Here is a 20,100-nt window from a genome sequence, read left to right on the forward strand (position 1 = left end):
GCTTCGATTCCATTTGCTTCTAGATATGTATCGAGAATTGATTTTCAATGACTACCGGGAAATCAACCCTGATGAGAATCAGTTGTTCCACTACACTCTTCAAGTGACTTACCACTTCGGTGGAGCATTTCTATTATGGACTTTGATTGCCCAATGGATCTCTCAATGCTGCGAGCCAAACTGTGTACGGATTCCAAGACCAGCTCCTACCACGTCGTGCAGATGAGCTGGCTGGCCCAGGATGCAAGGATAATGCAATCTGAGCTAGAGCAACAGGAAGACTGTTTTTATAGACCGTACGGCTACTTTTCAGGTTAGTGTGCCTAGAACGCGGAATAATATTACGGAGTACACTTCGGCATTCCTTCCGCGCTCGGCACACCTACTCTCGGAGTCTGCCCCGCGACTCCCCTCATGCCCTTTGCAGTCATTGCAGCCACACACTTGGGCCGGGGCTATGGAGCAGGAGTGAATGAGCTCGGGGTATAAATACTCCAGGATTAGTGCTTACCATGTCCCAATCCCTGTACCACCCCGTTCATTACAATCATCCGTCTACACCTGGGTAGCAGTCGTCAGTATGGCTTTCTCGGTTAAAGGACGGTCAGCCATTGTAACTGGTGCTGGTTCAGGTATGATCTGATAAAAGCAATTGTCGCTTGCACAATATTCTAACTTCTGCAGGAATCAACCTGAGTTTTGCCCGTCTCCTGCTGGAAAACGGTTGCAATGTCCTCATTGCGGACTTGGGTCTCCGTCCCGAGGCTCAGGTAATTGTCGATAAGCACTCGGGCAAGGATGACACCTCCCGAGCGGTCTTCCAACAGACGGATGTCACCGACTGGCAGCAGCTTGAGCGGATGTTTGAAGTTGCAGAGCGAGAATTCGGAGAGATTGACCTCGTGTGTCCGGGGGCTGGTATCTACGAACCGGTATGATATCCAGGTGTTTCATAGACCGATACTGCAGCATGACTGATCATGAGAAACAGCACTGGACCAACTTTTGGCGGCCTCCTGGAACTCAGGCCAGTAAGGACTCTCCAGCAGGTGGCCGGTACGGCCTGATCGATATCAACCTTACACACCCGATCCGTGTCACCCAACTCGCCATTTCTCACTTCCTGCGCAATCGCGACTCCCAGAAGTCCAAACACATTGTCCATATCTCCAGTATTGCCGGGCAAAATGCATCCTTCGCTGCGCCGGTTTACTCGGCCACCAAACACGGTATCAGCGGATTCGTGCGCTCCATGGCCAAACTGGACGAACTCTTCGGGATTCGTGTCACGGGTGTGGCACCGGGCGTTATCAAGACACCATTGTGGACGGACCATCCGGAGAAGTTGAAGATGATCGACGGGGCGGACACCTGGGTCACCGCCGATGAGGTGGCCGAGGTGATGCTGGCACTGGTGCAACAGGACAAGGTCGGCGAAATTATTGGCGACAAATCCGGTCAGGGACAACAGTTCGAGGTCAAGGGTGGAACTATTCTGGAAGTGTCTAAGACTGTGCGCGCTGTCAACCCATACAACGACCCGGGCCCTGGAAAGCGCGCCGGAAACACCGCATCGGACACGAGGACCGTGGAAGAAGAGTCGATTGCACTGTTGAAGCAGCCGGGATGGGGGAAATCAAAGCTGTGAATGTAGCTATGTTAATGAATAATGAACAATAATTTTCCTATTTGGTTTGTTTGTTTGTTTGTATACCCCGTAGGTCCGGAGTAAATGTACTTGTAGAGGAAAAGCGGCCAAGAAAAAAAGGTCGACAATCTCCGCCGGCGGTGATTGCAACTCCGCCTCACGCAATGCGATCCCTGCATCGCCAACTCCTCTCGTGTTATCATCGCTGATTTATTCCTCCACTCCTTCTCGCTTTTCATTTATGTTTTTTCTTTTTACTGCTGTATTCCTGGCACACGCTATGGTGGTTGTGCCCATTATTGCCCTCGGTTGATTAGATATTCCCCTCGAGTCGTGACTGCTATCCTTATCACATCATATCAGTCCATCTCATAACCACCATCTATCGACAATGGTGGACGACGACGTAACTGCTGGCTTTGGCAATGGAGAGGGGTCTCGGGCTCCATTATGGAGGTGCGTATTTGTCCGTTTTGTCCGTTTTGTCCTGTGATGGGTGGTTTTCTGACCGGAGATTTGTCTGGATAGACCGCGGAGAAAAGTCGCTGGTTATCAGGGCCAGGCCAGTTGGGCTAGCAGTGTGATCAACTTGGTCAACACAAGTAAGTTTGGCTGTCTGCTTGAACTAGCCAGATTGATTGTTCTAATAGTCTGCTTTTTCAGTTATCGGCGCCGGTGTTCTGGCGATGCCCCTCGCCATCTCCCACATGGGAATTGTTCTCGGTGTCCTCGTTGTTGTATGGTCCGGTATAACGGCTGGATTCGGTTTATATCTGCAGTCGCGTTGTGCTCAATACTTGGAAAGAGGGTCTGCGTCGTTCTTTGCTCTATCGCAAATCACCTATCCCAACGCTTCCGTCGTCTTCGATGCCGCTATCGCGATAAAGTGCTTTGGTGTTGGAGTGAGCTACTTGATCATCATCGGAGATTTAATGCCGGCAGTCATTCAGGGCTTCATTGGTGGTGAACCGGACTATGACTTCCTAGTGGATAGGCATTTTTGGGTAACAGCTTTCATGTCGGTCATAACATGGACTGCGATATTAAAGAGGCAGAATGCTGACTCTGAACAGGCTGATCATTATTCCTCTCTCCTACCTTCGACGTCTGGATTCCCTAAAATATACCAGCTTCGCAGCGTTGGCGTGCATTGGCTATTTAGTGATATTGGTTCTCTACCACTTCATCAAGGGCGATACGATGGCTGATCGCGGTCCGATCCGTGTCATTCAATGGGCAGGTGCTGTTCCTACGCTAAGCAGTCTCCCTGTCACTATTTTTGCGTTTACATGCCACCAAAACGTATGCTACGTGCTGTCTTTCCTTCGTCTTGACGGAAAACTAACGAATATAGATGTTCTCCATTCTCAACGAAATCCGCGACAACAGCCATTTCAATACCACGAGCGTCGTCTTTGCTAGTATTGGAGGCGCTGCTTCAACTTATATCCTGGTAGCCATTACTGGATACCTCTCGTTTGGAAACGGCGTGAGCGGGAACATCATCGGAATGTACCCTCCTGGGCTCTGGGCCACCATTGGACGTGCTGCCATCGTCATCCTCGTCATGTTCTCGTATCCTCTTCAGTGTCACCCATGCCGGGCCTCTGTCGACGCAGTACTGCGCTGGAGACCGAAGGCCTCGAACGGAAATGAGAACTCCCCTCACCGTCATCCTCTCTTGGGCTCAAGGGGCAGCCGCTCACCAGAAGCTATGAGCGATTTGCGTTTCTCAGTGATCACAACATCAATTCTTATCGTGAGCTACGTTGCTGCTATGACTGTCTCGTCACTTGAGGCCGTGCTTGCCTACGTTGGTAGCACAGGTAGCACTAGCATCAGTTTCATCCTCCCGGGTCTCTTCTATTACAGAATCTCCTCCCCCGACTCGCCATCCCACCAACGACTCATGAAGGAAGATGACGAAGTGGGTGATGATGATGAAGTCGCATCTACTGAAGCAGACGACGGTAGCGACGATAACGATCAGCAGGCCCAGGAGAATGTGCCCAGTGACGGCGGCATCGTTCGTCATGGTCGACGTCAGTGGCGTAGGAACTTGCTTCGCAGACTAAGCCTTGCTCTGGCTATCTATGGTGCCTGTGTTATGATTGTGTCGCTGGTTACAAATTCCTTGTTCGTTGCTTCGAATTAGTTCGATTCTACTCCTTACCTGCTACTTGCAGTTTCTCTTTCCCTTCTTCACTTCTTCATTCTACTGTTAGACTCGTTTTGTTTTATCACTGCTTACAGCTTTTTTTTCTTTTTTCTTTTTCTATTCCTCCCTTGTCTTGTCTACAGCTAGACTTGCATTCGTTCATTAATTCCCTTCCGTTGCTCGTTGCTATAACTACTGACACAAAGTGAGTTTATCGTTGTTGAAATTATTTTGCTGATACGACCATGCAAGGCGTTTGGTTTGGCTTTTCCATCTCTCTTGGACTATATAAATTCGCTTCTCTAAATTCAGGCTCAGTTTTCTGTTTTTCTTGTTTATTGTTAGAGGTTGCTTTCTGGACGATGCTTAATGAAAAGATTAGTTTCTGGGATACCTATATCTGATCTTCAGTACGCAAGCAATATGATAAATTTCTGGTTTTTGGTTGGAAGACAGATGAAACGGCATGGTGTTGTGTAAGAGCTATAAGATATCTGCGCGCCTTGTAAGAGAAAAGACAAGTTATTGACAGAGGGAATTAATATGCAGCTAACAGAATCAAAAGCAACGAAAGGAAAAGACAGTAAAGGCGCTAGCTGCACTAATGAATGACAATCTCGTGTAGGCCCAAGCAAGTAATCAACGACCTCAAGATAGTAAGCGCCTCATATTTTAATCTGAAGCATAGCAGTTTACACAAAATCAGTTGTTGTTCTGGTTATTCAAGATCCGCAGAATAGCCAAGAACAAGTTGAGGATATCCAAATAGAGCGAGATGGCAGCCGCAATCTCCTCCTCAACATGGTAGTGCCGCATAACCAACTGCGTATCAACAAGGATATAGCCCGAGAAAATCAGCGCCGAAATACCACCATACACGAGCTCCATGGTACTATTCCTCGGGAAGAATGCGGCCATAAAACCAAACAGAATCAAAAACCACAGCCCACCGAACAAATATGGCATCCAATTCGTGAAATCGTATTTCGATTGGCACGCGAACGCGGTCAGAGCGACGAAGATACCAAGCGTGAACACGAGCGCTAGCACAACGATGCGCGATTCGTAGAGCGAGGTCACAACGCTGATGGAGTAGGCTTCCATGATTGTGAAGGCTGATAGGAAGAGGAGGTTGGAGGGGTAGCTCTTGCGCTTCCAATAGGTGACGAGCATGAAGCCGATAGCGCCGAAGAGGGAGACCATTAGTAGCCAGAAGTTGCCTTGGATCCAGGTGCGGTAGCCCTCGCTGAAGAAGGAGATGGAGCTCATGGCGGCAGTCAGGAGGATTTGGGCGGTCCTTTTATTATCATTTATTAGCCTCTCTTCTTTTTCTTTCCCTCGTTTGTATCCTGTGTAAGCTTGGGCAGTACTCACAAGATCGAATAAACCTTCCGGACGAACTGCATACGGATGGGAAGGGTCGCCTCCGCGACGGTACCACCGAACTACTCATGTCGTTAGCACATTCACATTCCCATCTTATCTTCCACACAATACACACCTTGAAGTCATCAGGCAGGTTGTCTCCCTCACTGCGAGGCGCGCTGGGAAACTCCGAGGCCGCTTGATAAGACGGCGGGGGCTGAGAGAACTCCCGTTCCTCAAAGGAGTCTCGCTGGGGAGCCTGTTCATATCTGGCGTTGGCAGCCATATCGAGCGATCGTGTTAAGGTGCTGGATGCGTCGATAATAGAATCGGTGTAGATGTGGCAGTTAAGAAGATGTGCGCTGGAGTTGATGATCTACGGAGTACGGATACGGAGTAAAGAGCGGGCGGAGGAGCAGTCATTGGCATGTGACGTCTATGTCACGTGAATTTGCGATGAGCTACTCCATAGTTATGTATATTAACTCCATGTAGTTATCCTGTATTCTATCGCAGGTGTCATAGGAAGCTGATATGTATGTGACCAGTGCAGTAAAGCGCTTTCTATAACTATTAATGGATACTACATCACAAAGAAAATAAAATTCCGTACAATAAAGTCAATAACAAAGCCATCTCGGATATATATTGCATGGCATGGCCCGAACATCTAGGGCTTGGTAGGGTTTAGAGCTTTAGCTTCGTTCAACCGGAGGGACTGAAACACCCATGAAGAACTAGATTCTTACTTCCCATGGAGTTTTGAAGGTAAGATGCAGACGAGGTCGTAGGGGTTGATGGGGTCTGCTGGCTCCGAGTGAAGCTACGCCTGCTCATAACACAGTCGAATATCATCCCTCCTGCCTCCCCACCTTTTCAGCCAACGCCGCAATCAAGGCAGCCCCAACCCCAGACCCATCTTCCGCATGCCTAAAACGAATCAAATCTTCCTCCCCTTCCGGCCAATCCAAAATCTCCCGTAACGTACCCACAGCCCTCTCCCTAAACCGTGGATACTTGGTGAACGCAGACCCGTCAACACCCACCGAACAAGACCTAATTTGCCTTTTCCTGCAAATCGCCGCAATCCCACACGCATATAATCTCGCCGCGCGCGAGGATACGAATTCTGCAACGAAGCAGCAGAGGTTTAACTCGTCAGGTGCTGGGTTAATTCCCAGACATTCGCGGAAGAGGGATTGGATCTCGGCGGAAGAATCAGAGCTGTAGAAATGGTTTTCTTCTAGTTTGGAGAGCACGGAGGAGTCGATTGTGCTTGGCATGCGGAGGCGGGTAATGTCGTTGTTTTCTGCAAAGAGGCCATAGGAATCGTGGAGGTGGAGGATTATCAAGCGAACGATTTCGCCGATGTATAGACCCGCGACCATTTTCTCATAGATCTGCCGACCAGGCTTAGGAGAGGTATTGTCGATTTCGAGATCGAAGGGGGTTCGTGGGAGGATGCAATGGGAGTCATCGAAGGCACCGCATTCGGTGTTTATAGCAATTTGGGTATCAGGAGGAAGTGAGTGATGTGCGATTTTAGGAATAGACCCGAAATCCTCCATATAAGCCGCATTACACCCCGTGCTGAAAATAGTCCCAATCTGAATCTCCGGGTCCTTATATGCAGACGCAATCAACGTCCCCGTGGTATCATTCACCAATGCAACAATCTCGACGGGAAGTTCCCTCATTCTCAAAGCCTTCTCCAACTGCAGCACGACATCCTTCCCCTCCACACCCCCGACATTAAACCCCTTAGTCCACTGTTGCAGCACCCCGTGCCTTATACTCTCCTGCGCAACTGGAAATGAAAACGTGAATGCCAACGGCAGTTTTACCTCGTTTTTCCCCCTGTTTCCAAGTTGTCCATGTTCTTCCAGGAATTGATATAGGCAGTCCGCAATAAAGTCCCAGAGCATGTCCGCAAGGCCAACTTTGAGATCGTCGGGGAGCTTAAATTTGGACTGGATGAGGTCGTAGCCGCCGATTTCTGGCGTGAGAGTTACTTTGCAGACGCGGAGGTTTGTTCCGCCCATATCGAGGGTGAGGTATGTGCCTATTTCGTGGCCGGTGGGGATACCTATGGCCCAGGTTATGTTCATTGGCTGGGAAGTTAGTATTTTGTCAATAAAAGAAGGATTGTTGTCACGTACGATGTCACTGTCATCACTTTCTAGGCCTGGAATTCATTAGTATTAGCTCTATCCATCTCATAGCGGATGAGCTACCTCTTCGTAATTCCGAAAGAAAACGATTGGTAATCTCTTTTAATTTAGCTTCATCGATAACGAATGTATCCCGTATGCGCAGGGCTTCTTTAGCGAGCTCTTTAGGGACATCCTTAAGGACATCTGTTTCTGATTGCCATCTCAATTAGGATGTTGATAGTGTGTATATCAGCCATGTCGTACTCACCCTGGATAGGTAACTGGTTATTCATGGCTGCTTATAATATCAGTGTAAATTCAAATAATTAGTACGGAAATAACTAAGAAATCTTTCTTGATATAGTCTCAGCACAGGGACGTGACAATGAGCTCAGTCTGATATTATCTCATAGTGACTGATTAGGGTTGGTCCGTGTTTATCTATTGGCCACATATATCTATGCGGTCTATACTTTGCACACCCTATATTATTGTCAAGGACCTCCCCAAATTCCTGAGAATTGCTCCAACAGGCTGCCTACGGCAAGCCATAGCAAGCTGCCGGTACGTGTAGAATGCTGCTATGATTAAAGGTATCACGAGGCTGAGGCTGAGTATTGACAATGTCGACCCTCAGCTTTATCTCACCTCTTCACCACATCTACTTTTTTACTTTTCATGTCTCCTAGGGAAGCATAATTTTCTTTTGAAAAAAAGATGGAGATGGTGCAGCCGCGGCACCTATTATTCGACTAGCAACCGTCGGCTTTGCCCTCGCACAGACGCTGTACAAAGTCTACGAAGCAGCGATCTGGAGAAAACAACAAGTCAAAGTCGCAGCATTCCAGGTCCGAACTACGTTAGCAATTCTTGAAGGAATTGGCAAAGTATTCGAGGACGAAAGTAGGGCATCAAAGCCGCTTATCTCGAGGAATGCCATTACGACAGCCAAGGAGATAGTGGAGAGATGCTATCGATCTTTAAGACTCTTCGGGAGATGTTCAAGGATGCAGAAAGCAGGGTCGGGTTGCCCAAGTTTGGGCTTCAGGATTCGCGCCGTAAGGTGTTTCGGGTGAAATTGAGTGAGATGAAGAGTAATCTTCAATGTATAATGCAGGTTGCTATCTATGCTAGGATGAATGCTGAGCAAAGGTAAATATTGATCATTTGTTTATTTGCAAAGTTATTTCAAACATTGCTTCATAAACAAGAGCTGCATCAAACAGATCAGAGCAAACAAGGCTTATCAAAGACCTGGTTTTATAACAGCCTGAAGTCTGGGAACGGTATAGACAGGCAAGTCCAATGGAATCAAGTCCGAATAACGTTATAACGTATGTGAATAACCCCTCCTGGATACTAAGAGATACAGTAAGTTTAACTGCCATTTGCAGCACCGAAACTGGTCCTTCACAGAGTACCGTTAGTATAAGCGAATCTCGAGATTCTCCGAAACCACAACTACAACGATCACAAAGCATTGTCTCAAGTAACACTGGATCTGTGTATGTTACTATAAGGGCATATGCACGCCCGCCAGTTCTGCCAACAAACAGTAACAACAACACCGAATATCAGCAAGCTCAAACCCCAAGCTCAGAACTCACAGCCTCGCCTTATACTATGCTTGCTGTCCAATCGTTTTCCGAACAAAACGACGAAATCAGAATGGCCATGCCTTATCTCCTAGCCACACCACTTAAACCTATAACTGCAACCGCTATGAACCTCATCGCAGATTTAGCGGTATGGTTGTTGAGTTGCCTGGGGATTTTCCGGACAGGAGCGATACTGGGTCACAGAAGGACCAGGGAGTTCAGGACATGAAAGCTCATGGTGCCCTCAGTGACGGTGATAATGCTAAAGTCGTATGTAAATACGGAGATGCAAGATGCTAGATTAGAATCCAGGACATGAGCGATGCTGGGTCACAAGAGAGTCAGGTGATTAGGGCTAAGAAGGCGCTTGCATATGAAGGCGAAGAAGCTTATCGGGGGTCTTAAACCTCGGACTCATGCGCACCGCGCAACTGATTATTGAGACTTACCTCGAGTCTGAGGTTAATGAGTTGCTGCATCATTGGACCACTTTGTATGATCAAGGAACAGGAACTGGAAATGAATAAGAGAAAATATGGCCATAGATTTAAAACCATTCCTCTTTTTTTTGTAATGGGACCATCATAGCAAGATGGCTAGAACATGCATTATATACACCCAGATATCCCAAAACTAGCATGACCAATTAAATATCCTTCCGTAGTTCGTTACAGATAATTATTGACCAAATATTGAACACCAGATCCCTTCTAAAATAACAAAAACATAGCAACCCTACTTCTCATCATCCTCAGGCGTCCGATGAGTCCTCGTCCTCCCAAACGGCAACTCATCCTCCAAATTGCCCTCCGCATACTGGTTCGCGTACTGAGTCGCATCGGCACTCATATCCGCATCCCCCGAATCATCCTCCTCTTCACTCGAGTCATCCGGGGTCTGCGCATTCCCTTGCGACACGGAAGCAGGATGCATCTGATCAGGCCGTTTCCTGCGCTCAAAGTCCTGCGCGTGTGCAGCGGCCACGATCGATCCAACGCGCGAAAGACCGGCTGCTGCGCGAGATCCGCGACGCGTGCGCATGGATGCGCCGGCAGGTGTTGGCGGTACGGGTCCTTGTTCTAGGTCTTCAGGGTTGGGGCTTGGCTGGATGGTGGTACCGGTGCCTGGGGGTTGTCCTTGGAGTTGGACGTCTTCGGGTCTGTGGGGTTCGGCTTCTTCGGGTGGTTTGGGGAGGTCGTAGGGGAGGGGTGTGTCTCGGGAGGCGCGGAAGAGGAGGACATTTGTGCAGTGTTCGTTTTCGACACGGAAGACTGTCCAGATACCTCGTCGGCAGATTTCAGAGAATGAGATGACGAAGCTTAGTACGGCTGAGTGTTGAAGATCGTGAGCGAAGATGGCGTAGAAGATCCAGTTGAATCGTACGACCACGTCCAGGACCATGGCAACGTAGTACACCCATACCTGCCGGAATGCTAGGACCTCACGTAGGAGAGGGTGTTTAGCGTAGGGGTTACCTAAACTCCAGTCCATGGCCAAGTCCCACACTGAAGTGTACACGGCGTTCAGCAAGGCGAATGTAATGAATGTAGCCTCGAATCGCTGGATCCTTTGGATCCGATACATGCTCAAGGTCGCATAATAGAGGACCGAAAATATGTATTTGCCAAAGTTCATCATATGCGGGAACAGGTTTCGCGTGTCTGCGTACCGGCGCAAACATTGAAAGGCACGCCAAACTGCTGGGAGGCATTGGAAGAATCCTAAAAGGCGCGAATGGGATGAATTACATTGCGGTGGGTCCGTCCAGTGTTTTGCGTAGAGGCAGAAAAACAGTTCGATGTTCTGGAGAATATTAGTACTGCGCAGCTGACACTCCAAAGCGCACTTACACCCATGGCATATGTCTGAGAACAGTACATATCTCCAAGGAAGAAATCACGAAATTCAACAGGATATAGACCCGCGAGAACCAGACGCCACTGTTCTCGTTAGTAAGCAATAAAGGCTACCCTAGATACGAATACTCACATTAGAATATGCCCACCATTGTCGGCTGCGATGGTAGAGCACACGGAACGGTAGGAAGAGAATAATTAGGGTCAGTCCCACGAGGACCACCGGCCAGTATATATACATAGCATTAACATTTAAAAAATTGAGCCACATAAACAGGCCCAAGAGGAACAAAAAGAAGCATGGTATCTGTTGCGCGTTAGATATATTCGATCCAAGGATTGGGTTTGCATACCTCTAATAACTGACGCCATTCCAATGCATGCCTTGTATCAAACTCAAAAACAAAAACGTGGTTGATTTTGGCTTTGGTCCAGACCATGCAGACCAAAGCAAAGAGTAAAAAGTGGAAAACAACGAGAAAATAACCTCCATAAATCTGCTCCCATTAGTACCTAGATAGCCAGTCCTTTGCAGAAGACTAACCTGCAGTAAATAGCTTGTGTGAACATGAAGAGTAGGGTCCCCACTGCGCATGTGTTGCCCAACATAGACCAACGACTGAATCGCAAACAATATACCTGCCATCAAAAAAAGGCCAGAGCGGAAAGTGTTGGAAGAGTAATCTCCCGACTTGTTATCGATACGACGGAGCTTGGAGATCGCCAGCTTGCGATCCCCACGCTCAAAATAGCGAGCATACAGATCTTCCGTTGCGACCATCAAGTTCTCGGTAACCTCACTCTGGACGAACCAGGCCTTATTGACCTTCTCCGACAGGTAACGCAAAGTTGGACGAGCTTGGACGGTCTTGTCATACTTTTTGTTAATCTTCCGAAATGCCGTCCGGTTGAGGTAGGCATATCCTTTCAACAACTCGAGGCCACGGTAGAACTCTTGGAGGGCATGTTTCAGCTTCCTCTTTGCAGAGCGATATGGTACATCGACATTGGGCGAATCTTCGTCGTCTTCATCCTCCGCTTCACCCACTTCTTCCTCTTCCGGTCGACGCGAGAAGTCCCTCCGACGGGTGATTGATTCACGATCCTGTGCCTGAAGAGTCCTTGGTGTAGTTGTAGCCATCCGTGCCAACGCTTCTGTATTTTTCCCGAATCGGTTCCGTCCCGTCAAGACATCCTTCATCATACGGCCGTTTAACCCAGTCAGGGCTTTCGGATTCGGACCGTCCTTTTTCCCACTTTTCCTTTTTCCGAACTTCTTCTGCGCTCCGATAACTTCCTGGATTCGTTGGTCGCGCATAATATGCAGTTGCCGTCGTAGCAATCGTAATCGTTGGGAAGCTTCTTCCTCTTTCATGTGGTAAAACGATTCGATCTTCTCCAGCTGCTCATCCAGGAATGCGAAGAACTCGTCTTGGCGCCGGTCGACCTCCGACGAGGGAGGAGCTTCAGATTGACCCTGTTTTTCTGTCGACGGGTCCACATCTTGGTGGGGGAAGACTCGCTTCAGGAGTTGAGACCTTCTCTTTGCGCCGGGCTCAGGCGTTTTTGGTGTGGACGGTTTTGTATCGGAGTGACTAGGGAGGCTAACATGGCGCGGGGAGACTGACGAAGGATCCCGACTCTCTGGATTACCGGGGCTGGAGGTGAAATGGATGTGATCCTTCTCGCCGCCGTGGCCGTCCATTTTATCGGATTGATCATCGCGAGGGTCGATGGCAGGATCGGGTAGCTCCAGCGATGCCATGTCCGACGCAGTGGGTGCGCCATGCTGCGGCGATGTGAGAATGCTCCCATAGCTCCCGACGGCAGCAGCAGAGAATCGAGACCCCGGGGAGTGTAGCGGTTGACGCTCCGCGCTACGTGGCACAGGCGTGGAACGCGGACCGGACGATGCAGGATTGTTCCCTGGCCTTGCAGACGGCGTCGGGTAATTATTTTGCGACGGGTCTGAGGGAGTGAGCCGCTTGTCTGACGGACGGTTGGGCGTTGGAGGAACGGTTTGCTCGCTGGTCAATCCGGACGGAGATCGTTTATGGCCATGATGGGAGGAGGATGGGCGGCTTGGCTGGGGATAGGGACTGCGACTCGCTTTTTGCAAGGCGCGCGTAATGGCCTTGACCTTTTTCTTGCCCGCCTATTCAGAGAAAAAAACGCATCGGTTAGTTTCGAGTTCCGTACGGGTTCTTTTTCGTGTTCTGTGTCATTCCGGTGTCTCTTGCCTTGTAGTCGAGGTATTTGGCCCGCCATTCAGGGACTAGCTCCTGTTCCAATTCTCTAAATATAGTCAGCGTGTGCCCAGTGGAATCCGCACATATATATCATGGGAACAACGAACTTGGCAAATTTCATCCTGGAGCTGTAAGATTCCTGGCGGGTAGGCCGCCGTCACGGAGCGACTTCGGGGGTATAGAATCAACAGGAAACTGGCATCGATGGAACGAGTCGGGAAAACCCCCTTGATAAATGATGTGATATGTGTTAGATATATAGGGAGATAAGAGAATAAATAAATGAGATTGAGTAAGGATGAAGGAGTTATTGAAAGTTTGGTGCTGAGAAAAGAAGCTCAGGATGACCAGTCGACCGCATCGTGAAGAGTAGTTAAAATACAAGCCCTCCCACTGTACCGGAGAAATTCCCGTTTTTTTTTTTTTTTTTCCCCCTTACACCCTATCAGGCACAATAAACCATAGCAGCCATACGCTATTGTTTTTTTTTTTTTCTTTTTCCCCTTCTCTTAATCCCACTCGCTGCATCGAACGCTGCAATGTAAGCTGCACGTGCCGCATGCGATGATCTCATTTGTTCGAGACTTGCTTGGCGGCTGATTAACGGGTTGCCAGGGTTGGCTGCATTCCGGAACTGTTGTTGTTCCCTTCCGCCTGGCCTACAGTGTACATAGTACATACTCTGTAGTACAAGTACAGGCTGTGCATGTGGCTTATATCTGTCAATGGTCTGTCAAGCCTATTTAACCCTGTCACTGAGATGACAAGAGGTGAGATCGTGAAACCGAGCCAACAGGATATTTTCTTCGCCGATATGCCGATGCCGATCCAATTGCCGGAATCCAGCATTCATTTAACTCTACGCGGCGCGGGTGATGTGCGCGCCCTATCGCCTTATGGGGCGGCTTCGTCATGTTCATTCGAGTATGCGCATATCTGCCGTTGGGCGCATTGCTTGGGGGTTTGGTTTGTATGGTCTGTACGGTTCGCGCGGATCAATGGGTGTATCATGTTTGTTACATTCTTGCGTGATCCACAGAAGGCTTAGCTGAGCTACTGAATATCTTCGTATTCAGAGGATTGCCGAGGAAGATTGCATGCAGTCGATTCAGATGTAGATAAGGTGTCCGATGACCAGTCTTTTTACAGAACCAGGCGTACCGGAGGACAGGTTACTTTCAGACACGTCCGCGTATCGTGCATTGAGTGGTTTACTGTTGGACATCGTCCACCACAGGGATTTGAGTTTGGTTCCGATGTGGGATATAGATCCGTTTATAGACTCAAGCTGACATTCCATTCCCGTGATAACAGGACACAGGCAAAATATATTGATATCCTAATTATGATAGGCGTTCTTTATTTGCTGCATTATAATCATCGACTTCGTGTGGACTGGACGATCAGAGAATACTATAGGGCTGCACGAAGTCTCTGGCCTCCGCTTCTGTCTTATTCTGTTCCACCTAGACGCTCTCTATATTGTTTCTCCTTAACTCCCACGCCTCCTATCTGACTCGTCAAGGACCTATCACATGAGTTCTGTCTGGCATAGGCCGGTATAGCCTATAGGCACTAAGACCGCTTTCTCTCCCTATGTGCCTCCTATAGAGTGTCTATACTAGAAGAGTTCCAAGAAATTTAGCCTAAAAAGCTGCCAGAATTGATCAGTAGATCAGACGATAACTCCCGAGCACTCTCGCATCAGTGTTGGAAGCATGTCGAATCGTCAATCAGAACAATACCCATCCCACATCCTCTCAGACAATTTTCGTGAGATCAGACCACGATGAGGACCACGAAACTCTCCAATGCATGGCTATTGGGCTGAAGAAATTACCTCGCGCTATCAAACCCGCGCAAATCACGGCTACAAACCACAAAACACCAAGTACTAGACTGATGATGTGGCAAGAATAGTCAAGGAGACCGGCGCATCGAGCGCTCGTTAACTGCATGAACACATGCAGCTAGCTCCTTCTTTTACGTGATGATCTGACAATACCAACTATGACAGAATCGACCACTGGCTAGTTTCTACTCGCTGACCCGGTCTGGTGACCAGAGAGACGGTTCTTTTGCGCAATCAAACGGGACCAGCATTCACAAGCACCGAGGGTTCCAGGTTAGGAGAAAATTTACCTTACCCGGATTTCTATGGCCCGTTGGAATGTTGAGACCGAAAAATGCCGGTACATTAGATGAAGCGGAGATCCGGAAGATCTTGAATAGTGGGACACGACATTTGAAAAGTGGAAAATGAAAGCGCGCCATCAAAAAGTAAAGTCATCACATCAGTGGATCAATCCTTCCCCCCCTCCCCCCCCACTTGACCAGGGAGACCCTTGTATATCGCTGTCAACTTACGATTCGATGTTCGCCTCGCGCGCATTCCCGGAGGAATGCCAACCCGGACTTTGTTGTGAGCGGCTGTTTCAGGTGCTTGCAGTGAGCGTGGAAAGTACAGATACGAGAGCACTGATCCGGATGCTATATTAAATTGCATGCGACCACAATGGCATCCAATGCGGCAATACCTCGACGATGGACCCTTAGTATATTATTACAAGCGTTGGTATGGGTTTCGTGGGCTCTAGTCTTATGGCCCTTGTCCTTGTCGCGCCCGAACATCCATTTGGACCGACTGATACTGGCGTAAGTCATGGTTACAGCACTTGCCTGAGTCTTACAGCTTTGTCCCTCGTGCTGTGTGCAGTGACAAATTCTTATCTTCATCACTCTGGTCAGTACGGCTCATAGCATTCTTGTGACGTTAGCATATGTACCAACGTGTTCAAGAATGATAGAAGACAAGATGACATCTGTATGGATCTGTTAACTCCATAGTCCATTCCTTAGGTGCTGACATGATATATTACGCTGACCAGGAAGCCTCAGGAGAGCTTAATACAGTCATCTGAGAGCCAGGTAGGGGCTACCAGCGCTCTACGGGGCGGGACCTTAATTAATAGGACTTCTCTTGACAGAAGTTTGTCATCATGAATGCGTCTCGATCGCTATCAAGTTTTCTAATTTACATCGCAAAGGTCAGCGACAAATGCGCATATACGGACCGTTTAAGCTGCGGGAAGCCATATTAACCACCTCAGAAGCCACCATCGAATGATAGAAACCGCACGAACTGAATTTACCACCATAGCAACGTATGCAGAATACACAGCCCGGCCTCATAATATTTATCAAGTCTGATCCATTCATATCCTCATAGACATATTTATATACAGAGGTATCATAAAAAAATCCTAATAAACCTCAAATCTACCAGCCGCGGCTAGAGAAGCTGTTGTGAGGCTGGTATTGACCGGGGTTGTACTCCTCAGCACCATGCCCCTGAACGTAGTGCTCATCGTACATGTGCTCAGCGTTCTTCTTAGCGTGGTGGTGGGCCTTGATCTTGTCGGCCTCGTCGAGACCCTTGGTCTCAGCGAGCTTGTCGATCTCGGCGCCGGCGAGACCGGCGAGGAGCTCCTTGGCGGTGGAGTGGGAGACGGTCTTGCCTGTGGAGGAAAGTTGTGTTAGCGCTATGTTGCTTGGTGAGGGGTAGTGGTGGTGAGAGATAGATAAGAGGGGTACGTGGGGTTAGAGGGGTATAGGGGAGAAGGGGAAAGAAAACGTACCTTGCTTGCGCTGGTGGTCCTCAAAAGCCTTCATACCGGCGAACGAGGCGGCACCGGCGAGAACCTCGTGGGAGAGGTGGCTCTCGTGCTTGTTCTCGTCTTCGTACACCTGACGGTGAGCCTCGTCGGATTCGCCTGTGTAGCTTTGTTAGCTTCGTTCAAAGTGGGATGGAAGAGACAGGCGTGAACATACCCCAGCCCCAAGCCATTGTGTTGGATATGTGTGTATAAAGAGAGATAGATAGAAAAGATAGAGATCAAGAGATTGAGTTGCGAGTGAGTGATTGAATCTAGAAGAAGACAGCAGAGGGGACCCCTCTTTATATCACTGAGCAGGAGTACAGGTGTCCCATTGCCCCACCATCATACGGAGTCCTCAGCTGTGATCCAGATGGCTTAGACTAACTGGGGACACATCACGCCTTCAGCTGAGTCCTCTACACTACTCCAATCGGCGGTTGTTATTGGACACGTTTGGTGAGAATGGGGGTCGGGGCGAGTATCTGTATAGAGTACCATGGGTCTGTATGGAGCTGTATGGAGTTGAGTGTGTGTACCCCTGTAAATACTCTGTATTGTATCTCCGAGGTCTATTGTATGATCGGTGTCGGCATGTGGTGGATCAGCCTTACCGTAGCCAAGACGCGGATAAAGGCTTGTCTCTGCCCTACGACTTGGCCAACGTATGCAGCTTGGCGATAGAATAGAGTACGGAGTAGAGATGTAGATATCTGTACTACAGAATCAATGGTATGGATGACAGTCAAATGAATGCTTTCCCAGGTTACAATACAAGCCATCCCGTCTCAAAGTATGTCCAAAGCAAATCTTACGAGTCTCTCCGAGACCCGAATGTTACCGATCAGGAACGTACCAATACCATACAATACTATTCCGTACCATAACGTGGCGGTGTGTGGCTGATGTTAAATTGTCTCATAATGCTCCATCTTTTCCCTCGATCTTAGTGGATCTTACTGGATGGTCAATACCAGGCAGCAACAAATACGAAACTCAATTGATGATCTCTATGTATACCGCCTCGATCGGTGCCCTACAAAGTAAAAATAAAACAATCGATCTGTTTCCCCTCATCTTCAGTAGGAGTGAGGCTGGTGAGCATAGGACAATTTACGTAAATCGCTACGTGCTCAGTGTCTATTTTCGTTGTGGCGCATCGATCGGGCTCAGTTGTGGGGTTGTGGTGGTCTTGGTGGGGTTACTGGATCGGGAATTTGTTGATATCTAGATGGTAGGGCGCAATGCTGGTGATGATGGGAGTGGTCTGTATACGTTATCATCCCGAGTCATCTGCATACGGTCCTTAGTAAAGAGGGTTGAATCGTGGGGTCTCTAGATCTTCTGCCCTGAGACAACACGACGACGGAGGATTCGGACTTAGAGTACGGTGACTCTAACTTTGCAGATAACATGACTATCACCTTTATGACGAAAATATATCTGATGCGTTTGAACCGGTTGGCTCTGTCTGCTACATCTGTGGCTACGATTTCGGGATTGCGTCGGGGATAGGATGGTCTGTAGCAGGAGTGAATAAGGCCAATCTTCCGCCTAGTGTTCTTACTGCCCATGGACTGACTAATGGGCGGTCTCGGTATCCTCCTTATTGGTACGCTTCTGTATCCTCTGAGTATGCTTCACGATAATCATGTCTATCTTCGTTAGTTGACTCTTGAATGGCAATTAGTTCTCTTCAACCCCGGCACTCAGAAATGCCAATTATCAGACGTGGCATTCTACCACTGGGATTATTATCCCACGCTTGCAGTTCCGTAGAATAGTGAAGAGGGTTTTGTTGGTGAGAGGAAGTGGTTAAGGGAAAGTGCCATCTTGTAATGTCTACTCTCCCTAAATCATCACTAGATCCCGCAGAATGTGAAGGCCTGGTTGGCTATCAGGTGCACCCCCGCTGAAGGAAATTCACTTTCTCACCATAGAGTCTTTTTGGGGGGGTCGCATTGCAAAGACCGACATGGGGACTATCCTGTCCATTCTGCGTCGGAAATATGAAGAATGGGGGTGTGGTACCGAAAGAAGCGAAGTGGATGGTATGCCCATAAGTGCAAAGTGCAGGGGTAAGATCAACGGTCCCTGCCATCTAACCAAAGGCTACTAGCATCTAGCTGATTCAGGTAATGATAAAAAGATTCAATCTCCAGTCAACAAAGCCATATACACGACAAAAGAGATTCAAGAATGGCCGCCCTAATCACCGTTGTCGTCTCTACCATTTCCCTGCAGAAGTACATACTATGTTTCGTCCTTGATAAACTTTCATTGCCAGACATTGCCAGTGTAGAGAAAGCCATGGGATCGTATATTGATGATGCATATTGGCGACCCAGAAACTCCACTGACCTGAACAATTTATGTGGACACCTTTTGTAATTCCTGTGGCCAAGGAACACTCTGCTCAAATGAGTCTAGTAAATTTGGGGGTGAGCTCTGATCATCGAGAACGCTAACCAGGACCAGGGCCGCTTATTATTTATCTGGTCCTAGTGTCCAATCAGCCAGAGTATCACATGTGAAGTGCTATTTCGAGCCATGCAGACCTTAAAACCTGCCCATAGCATCTAAATGCGTCATGGCTGAGGTATTACACACTGACCCTGTAGCCCACACGGTACATATGCTGCTGTACTCAAACACGCTGTATATGTAGTGGGAAGTAGAGCAGAGCATGAATAGTGCATCCATCGAGTGCATGAGCTGCGACTCCTGATGGGCAGAGTCGCCTGGTTCAAATTAGGGTTTGTAGCCAGCCTTTCGAATAACCTACTGTGATCACCATTGTGAAGTATAGACATGGGCAGTCTGTCAACCGCTTATCTGTATCCGAACCACGCAGCAGGCGTTCGATATTATATCATAAAAAGCCCGTGCCTTAGCCACAATATATAGGTCTCTTAATCTCTATGAAGGGGCTTGGTTGAACAGGCGTATTTGTGTCGAAGGGCAAATCAGCAAGCCAGCTCTCGACAAGAATACACTCTGCTTAAAATAGAGTTTAAGTCGACGCGTATTGAAAGAGGTAGTGACACGCTCACACGTCCAATGTCACATAAGTTGTCTGCGAGCCATCACGCCGGTTGACGATGACGCGGGCATGTTATCTGCTTACCTACAGTGCATCGACTTGTTAGACTAAATGATTTGAATTTGGCTAGCCCAGTGAATGCCTAGGAAGAATGCGCCGAGAAGTTGTAATAGTGAAGGAGGGGGGTTAATAGATCAGGAATAGCTGTGGCAGGCGGCAGAATAACATACCATACATACCGTTTCTGCTAATCAGTTTCATTCAAGATTCTTATCAGCTATTGTGATACATTTCTGCAGAAATCTCGAGGCTTGTCCTTTACGTTTTCGGTCCTATTTCACGCCGCTTTTTGCTCCCTGAGCAGCCCGGAGCGG

General features: G+C 48.4%; 7 protein-coding genes across 7 annotated transcripts; 2 read left to right on the forward strand and 5 right to left on the reverse strand.

Annotated features, from left to right (window-relative positions):
- Positions 1–580: 580 nt before the first annotated feature.
- Positions 581–3,803, forward strand: EURHEDRAFT_512698 (uncharacterized protein; the record flags this gene model as incomplete). The annotated part of the gene is made up of 7 exons (XM_040786092.1): positions 581–632; positions 685–932; positions 992–1,611; positions 2,177–2,250; positions 2,312–2,666; positions 2,722–2,950; positions 3,003–3,803. 7 exons carry the CDS (start codon positions 581–583, stop codon positions 3,801–3,803), a joined length of 2,379 nt encoding a protein of 792 aa, XP_040642142.1.
- Positions 3,804–4,508: 705 nt separating this feature from the next.
- On the reverse strand, positions 4,509–5,457 carry EURHEDRAFT_447873 (Bax inhibitor-1 family protein; the record flags this gene model as incomplete). The annotated part of the gene is made up of 3 exons (XM_040783699.1): positions 4,509–5,103; positions 5,181–5,251; positions 5,308–5,457. The coding sequence occupies 3 exons, from the start codon at positions 5,455–5,457 to the stop codon at positions 4,509–4,511; spliced, it is 816 nt and encodes a 271-aa protein (XP_040642143.1).
- Positions 5,458–6,022: 565 nt separating this feature from the next.
- EURHEDRAFT_528387 (hexokinase) lies at positions 6,023–7,617 on the reverse strand (the record flags this gene model as incomplete). The annotated part of the gene is made up of 4 exons (XM_040787057.1): positions 6,023–7,282; positions 7,331–7,356; positions 7,406–7,489; positions 7,593–7,617. 4 exons carry the CDS (start codon positions 7,615–7,617, stop codon positions 6,023–6,025), a joined length of 1,395 nt encoding a protein of 464 aa, XP_040642144.1.
- Positions 7,618–8,629: 1,012 nt separating this feature from the next.
- EURHEDRAFT_399748 (uncharacterized protein) lies at positions 8,630–9,327 on the forward strand (the record flags this gene model as incomplete). Its single annotated transcript, XM_040779954.1, has 4 exons — positions 8,630–8,695; positions 8,741–9,070; positions 9,127–9,192; positions 9,235–9,327. 4 exons carry the CDS (start codon positions 8,630–8,632, stop codon positions 9,325–9,327), a joined length of 555 nt encoding a protein of 184 aa, XP_040642145.1.
- A 241-nt stretch (positions 9,328–9,568) lies between these two features.
- EURHEDRAFT_212432 (EXS-domain-containing protein) lies at positions 9,569–10,748 on the reverse strand. Its single transcript, XM_040777980.1, has one exon. It carries the CDS (start codon positions 10,558–10,560, stop codon positions 9,658–9,660), a length of 903 nt encoding a protein of 300 aa, XP_040642146.1. The 5' UTR covers positions 10,561–10,748; the 3' UTR covers positions 9,569–9,657.
- EURHEDRAFT_212412 (SPX-domain-containing protein) lies at positions 10,325–13,440 on the reverse strand. The gene is made up of 6 exons (XM_040777979.1): positions 13,135–13,440; positions 13,019–13,073; positions 11,323–12,933; positions 11,132–11,275; positions 10,912–11,085; positions 10,325–10,862 (listed from the first exon to the last, which is right to left on the reverse strand). Exons 1-6 carry the CDS (start codon positions 13,146–13,148, stop codon positions 10,644–10,646), a joined length of 2,217 nt encoding a protein of 738 aa, XP_040642147.1. The 5' UTR covers positions 13,149–13,440; the 3' UTR covers positions 10,325–10,643.
- A 2,623-nt stretch (positions 13,441–16,063) lies between these two features.
- Positions 16,064–17,011, reverse strand: EURHEDRAFT_211918 (DUF3759 domain-containing protein). Its single transcript, XM_040777978.1, has 4 exons — positions 16,859–17,011; positions 16,666–16,800; positions 16,130–16,545; positions 16,064–16,074 (listed from the first exon to the last, which is right to left on the reverse strand). The coding sequence occupies exons 1-3, from the start codon at positions 16,872–16,874 to the stop codon at positions 16,307–16,309; spliced, it is 390 nt and encodes a 129-aa protein (XP_040642148.1). The 5' UTR covers positions 16,875–17,011; the 3' UTR covers positions 16,064–16,074; positions 16,130–16,306.
- Between the last annotated feature and the right edge of the window lie 3,089 nt (positions 17,012–20,100).

Source organism: Aspergillus ruber (genome assembly GCF_000600275.1).
Source record: "Aspergillus ruber CBS 135680 unplaced genomic scaffold scaffold00003, whole genome shotgun sequence".
Lineage (NCBI taxonomy): Eukaryota > Fungi > Ascomycota > Eurotiomycetes > Eurotiales > Aspergillaceae > Aspergillus > Aspergillus ruber.

Excerpts from the sequence above, each read along its gene's own strand:
- EURHEDRAFT_212432 (XM_040777980.1), bottom strand. The coding sequence starts at position 10,560 with ATGATGAACTTTGGCAAATACATATTTTCGGTCCTCTATTATGCGACC.
- EURHEDRAFT_212412 (XM_040777979.1), bottom strand. Across the intron at positions 12,934-13,018 it reads CCAAATACCTCGACTACAAG|GCGGGCAAGAAAAAGGTCAA; the intron begins GCAAGAGACACC and ends TTCTCTGAATAG. Across the intron at positions 11,086-11,131 it reads AATGGCGTCAGTTATTAGAG|ATACCATGCTTCTTTTTGTT; the intron begins GTATGCAAACCC and ends AACGCGCAACAG.
- EURHEDRAFT_211918 (XM_040777978.1), bottom strand. Across the intron at positions 16,546-16,665 it reads GGACCACCAGCGCAAGCAAG|GCAAGACCGTCTCCCACTCC; the intron begins GTACGTTTTCTT and ends TTTCCTCCACAG.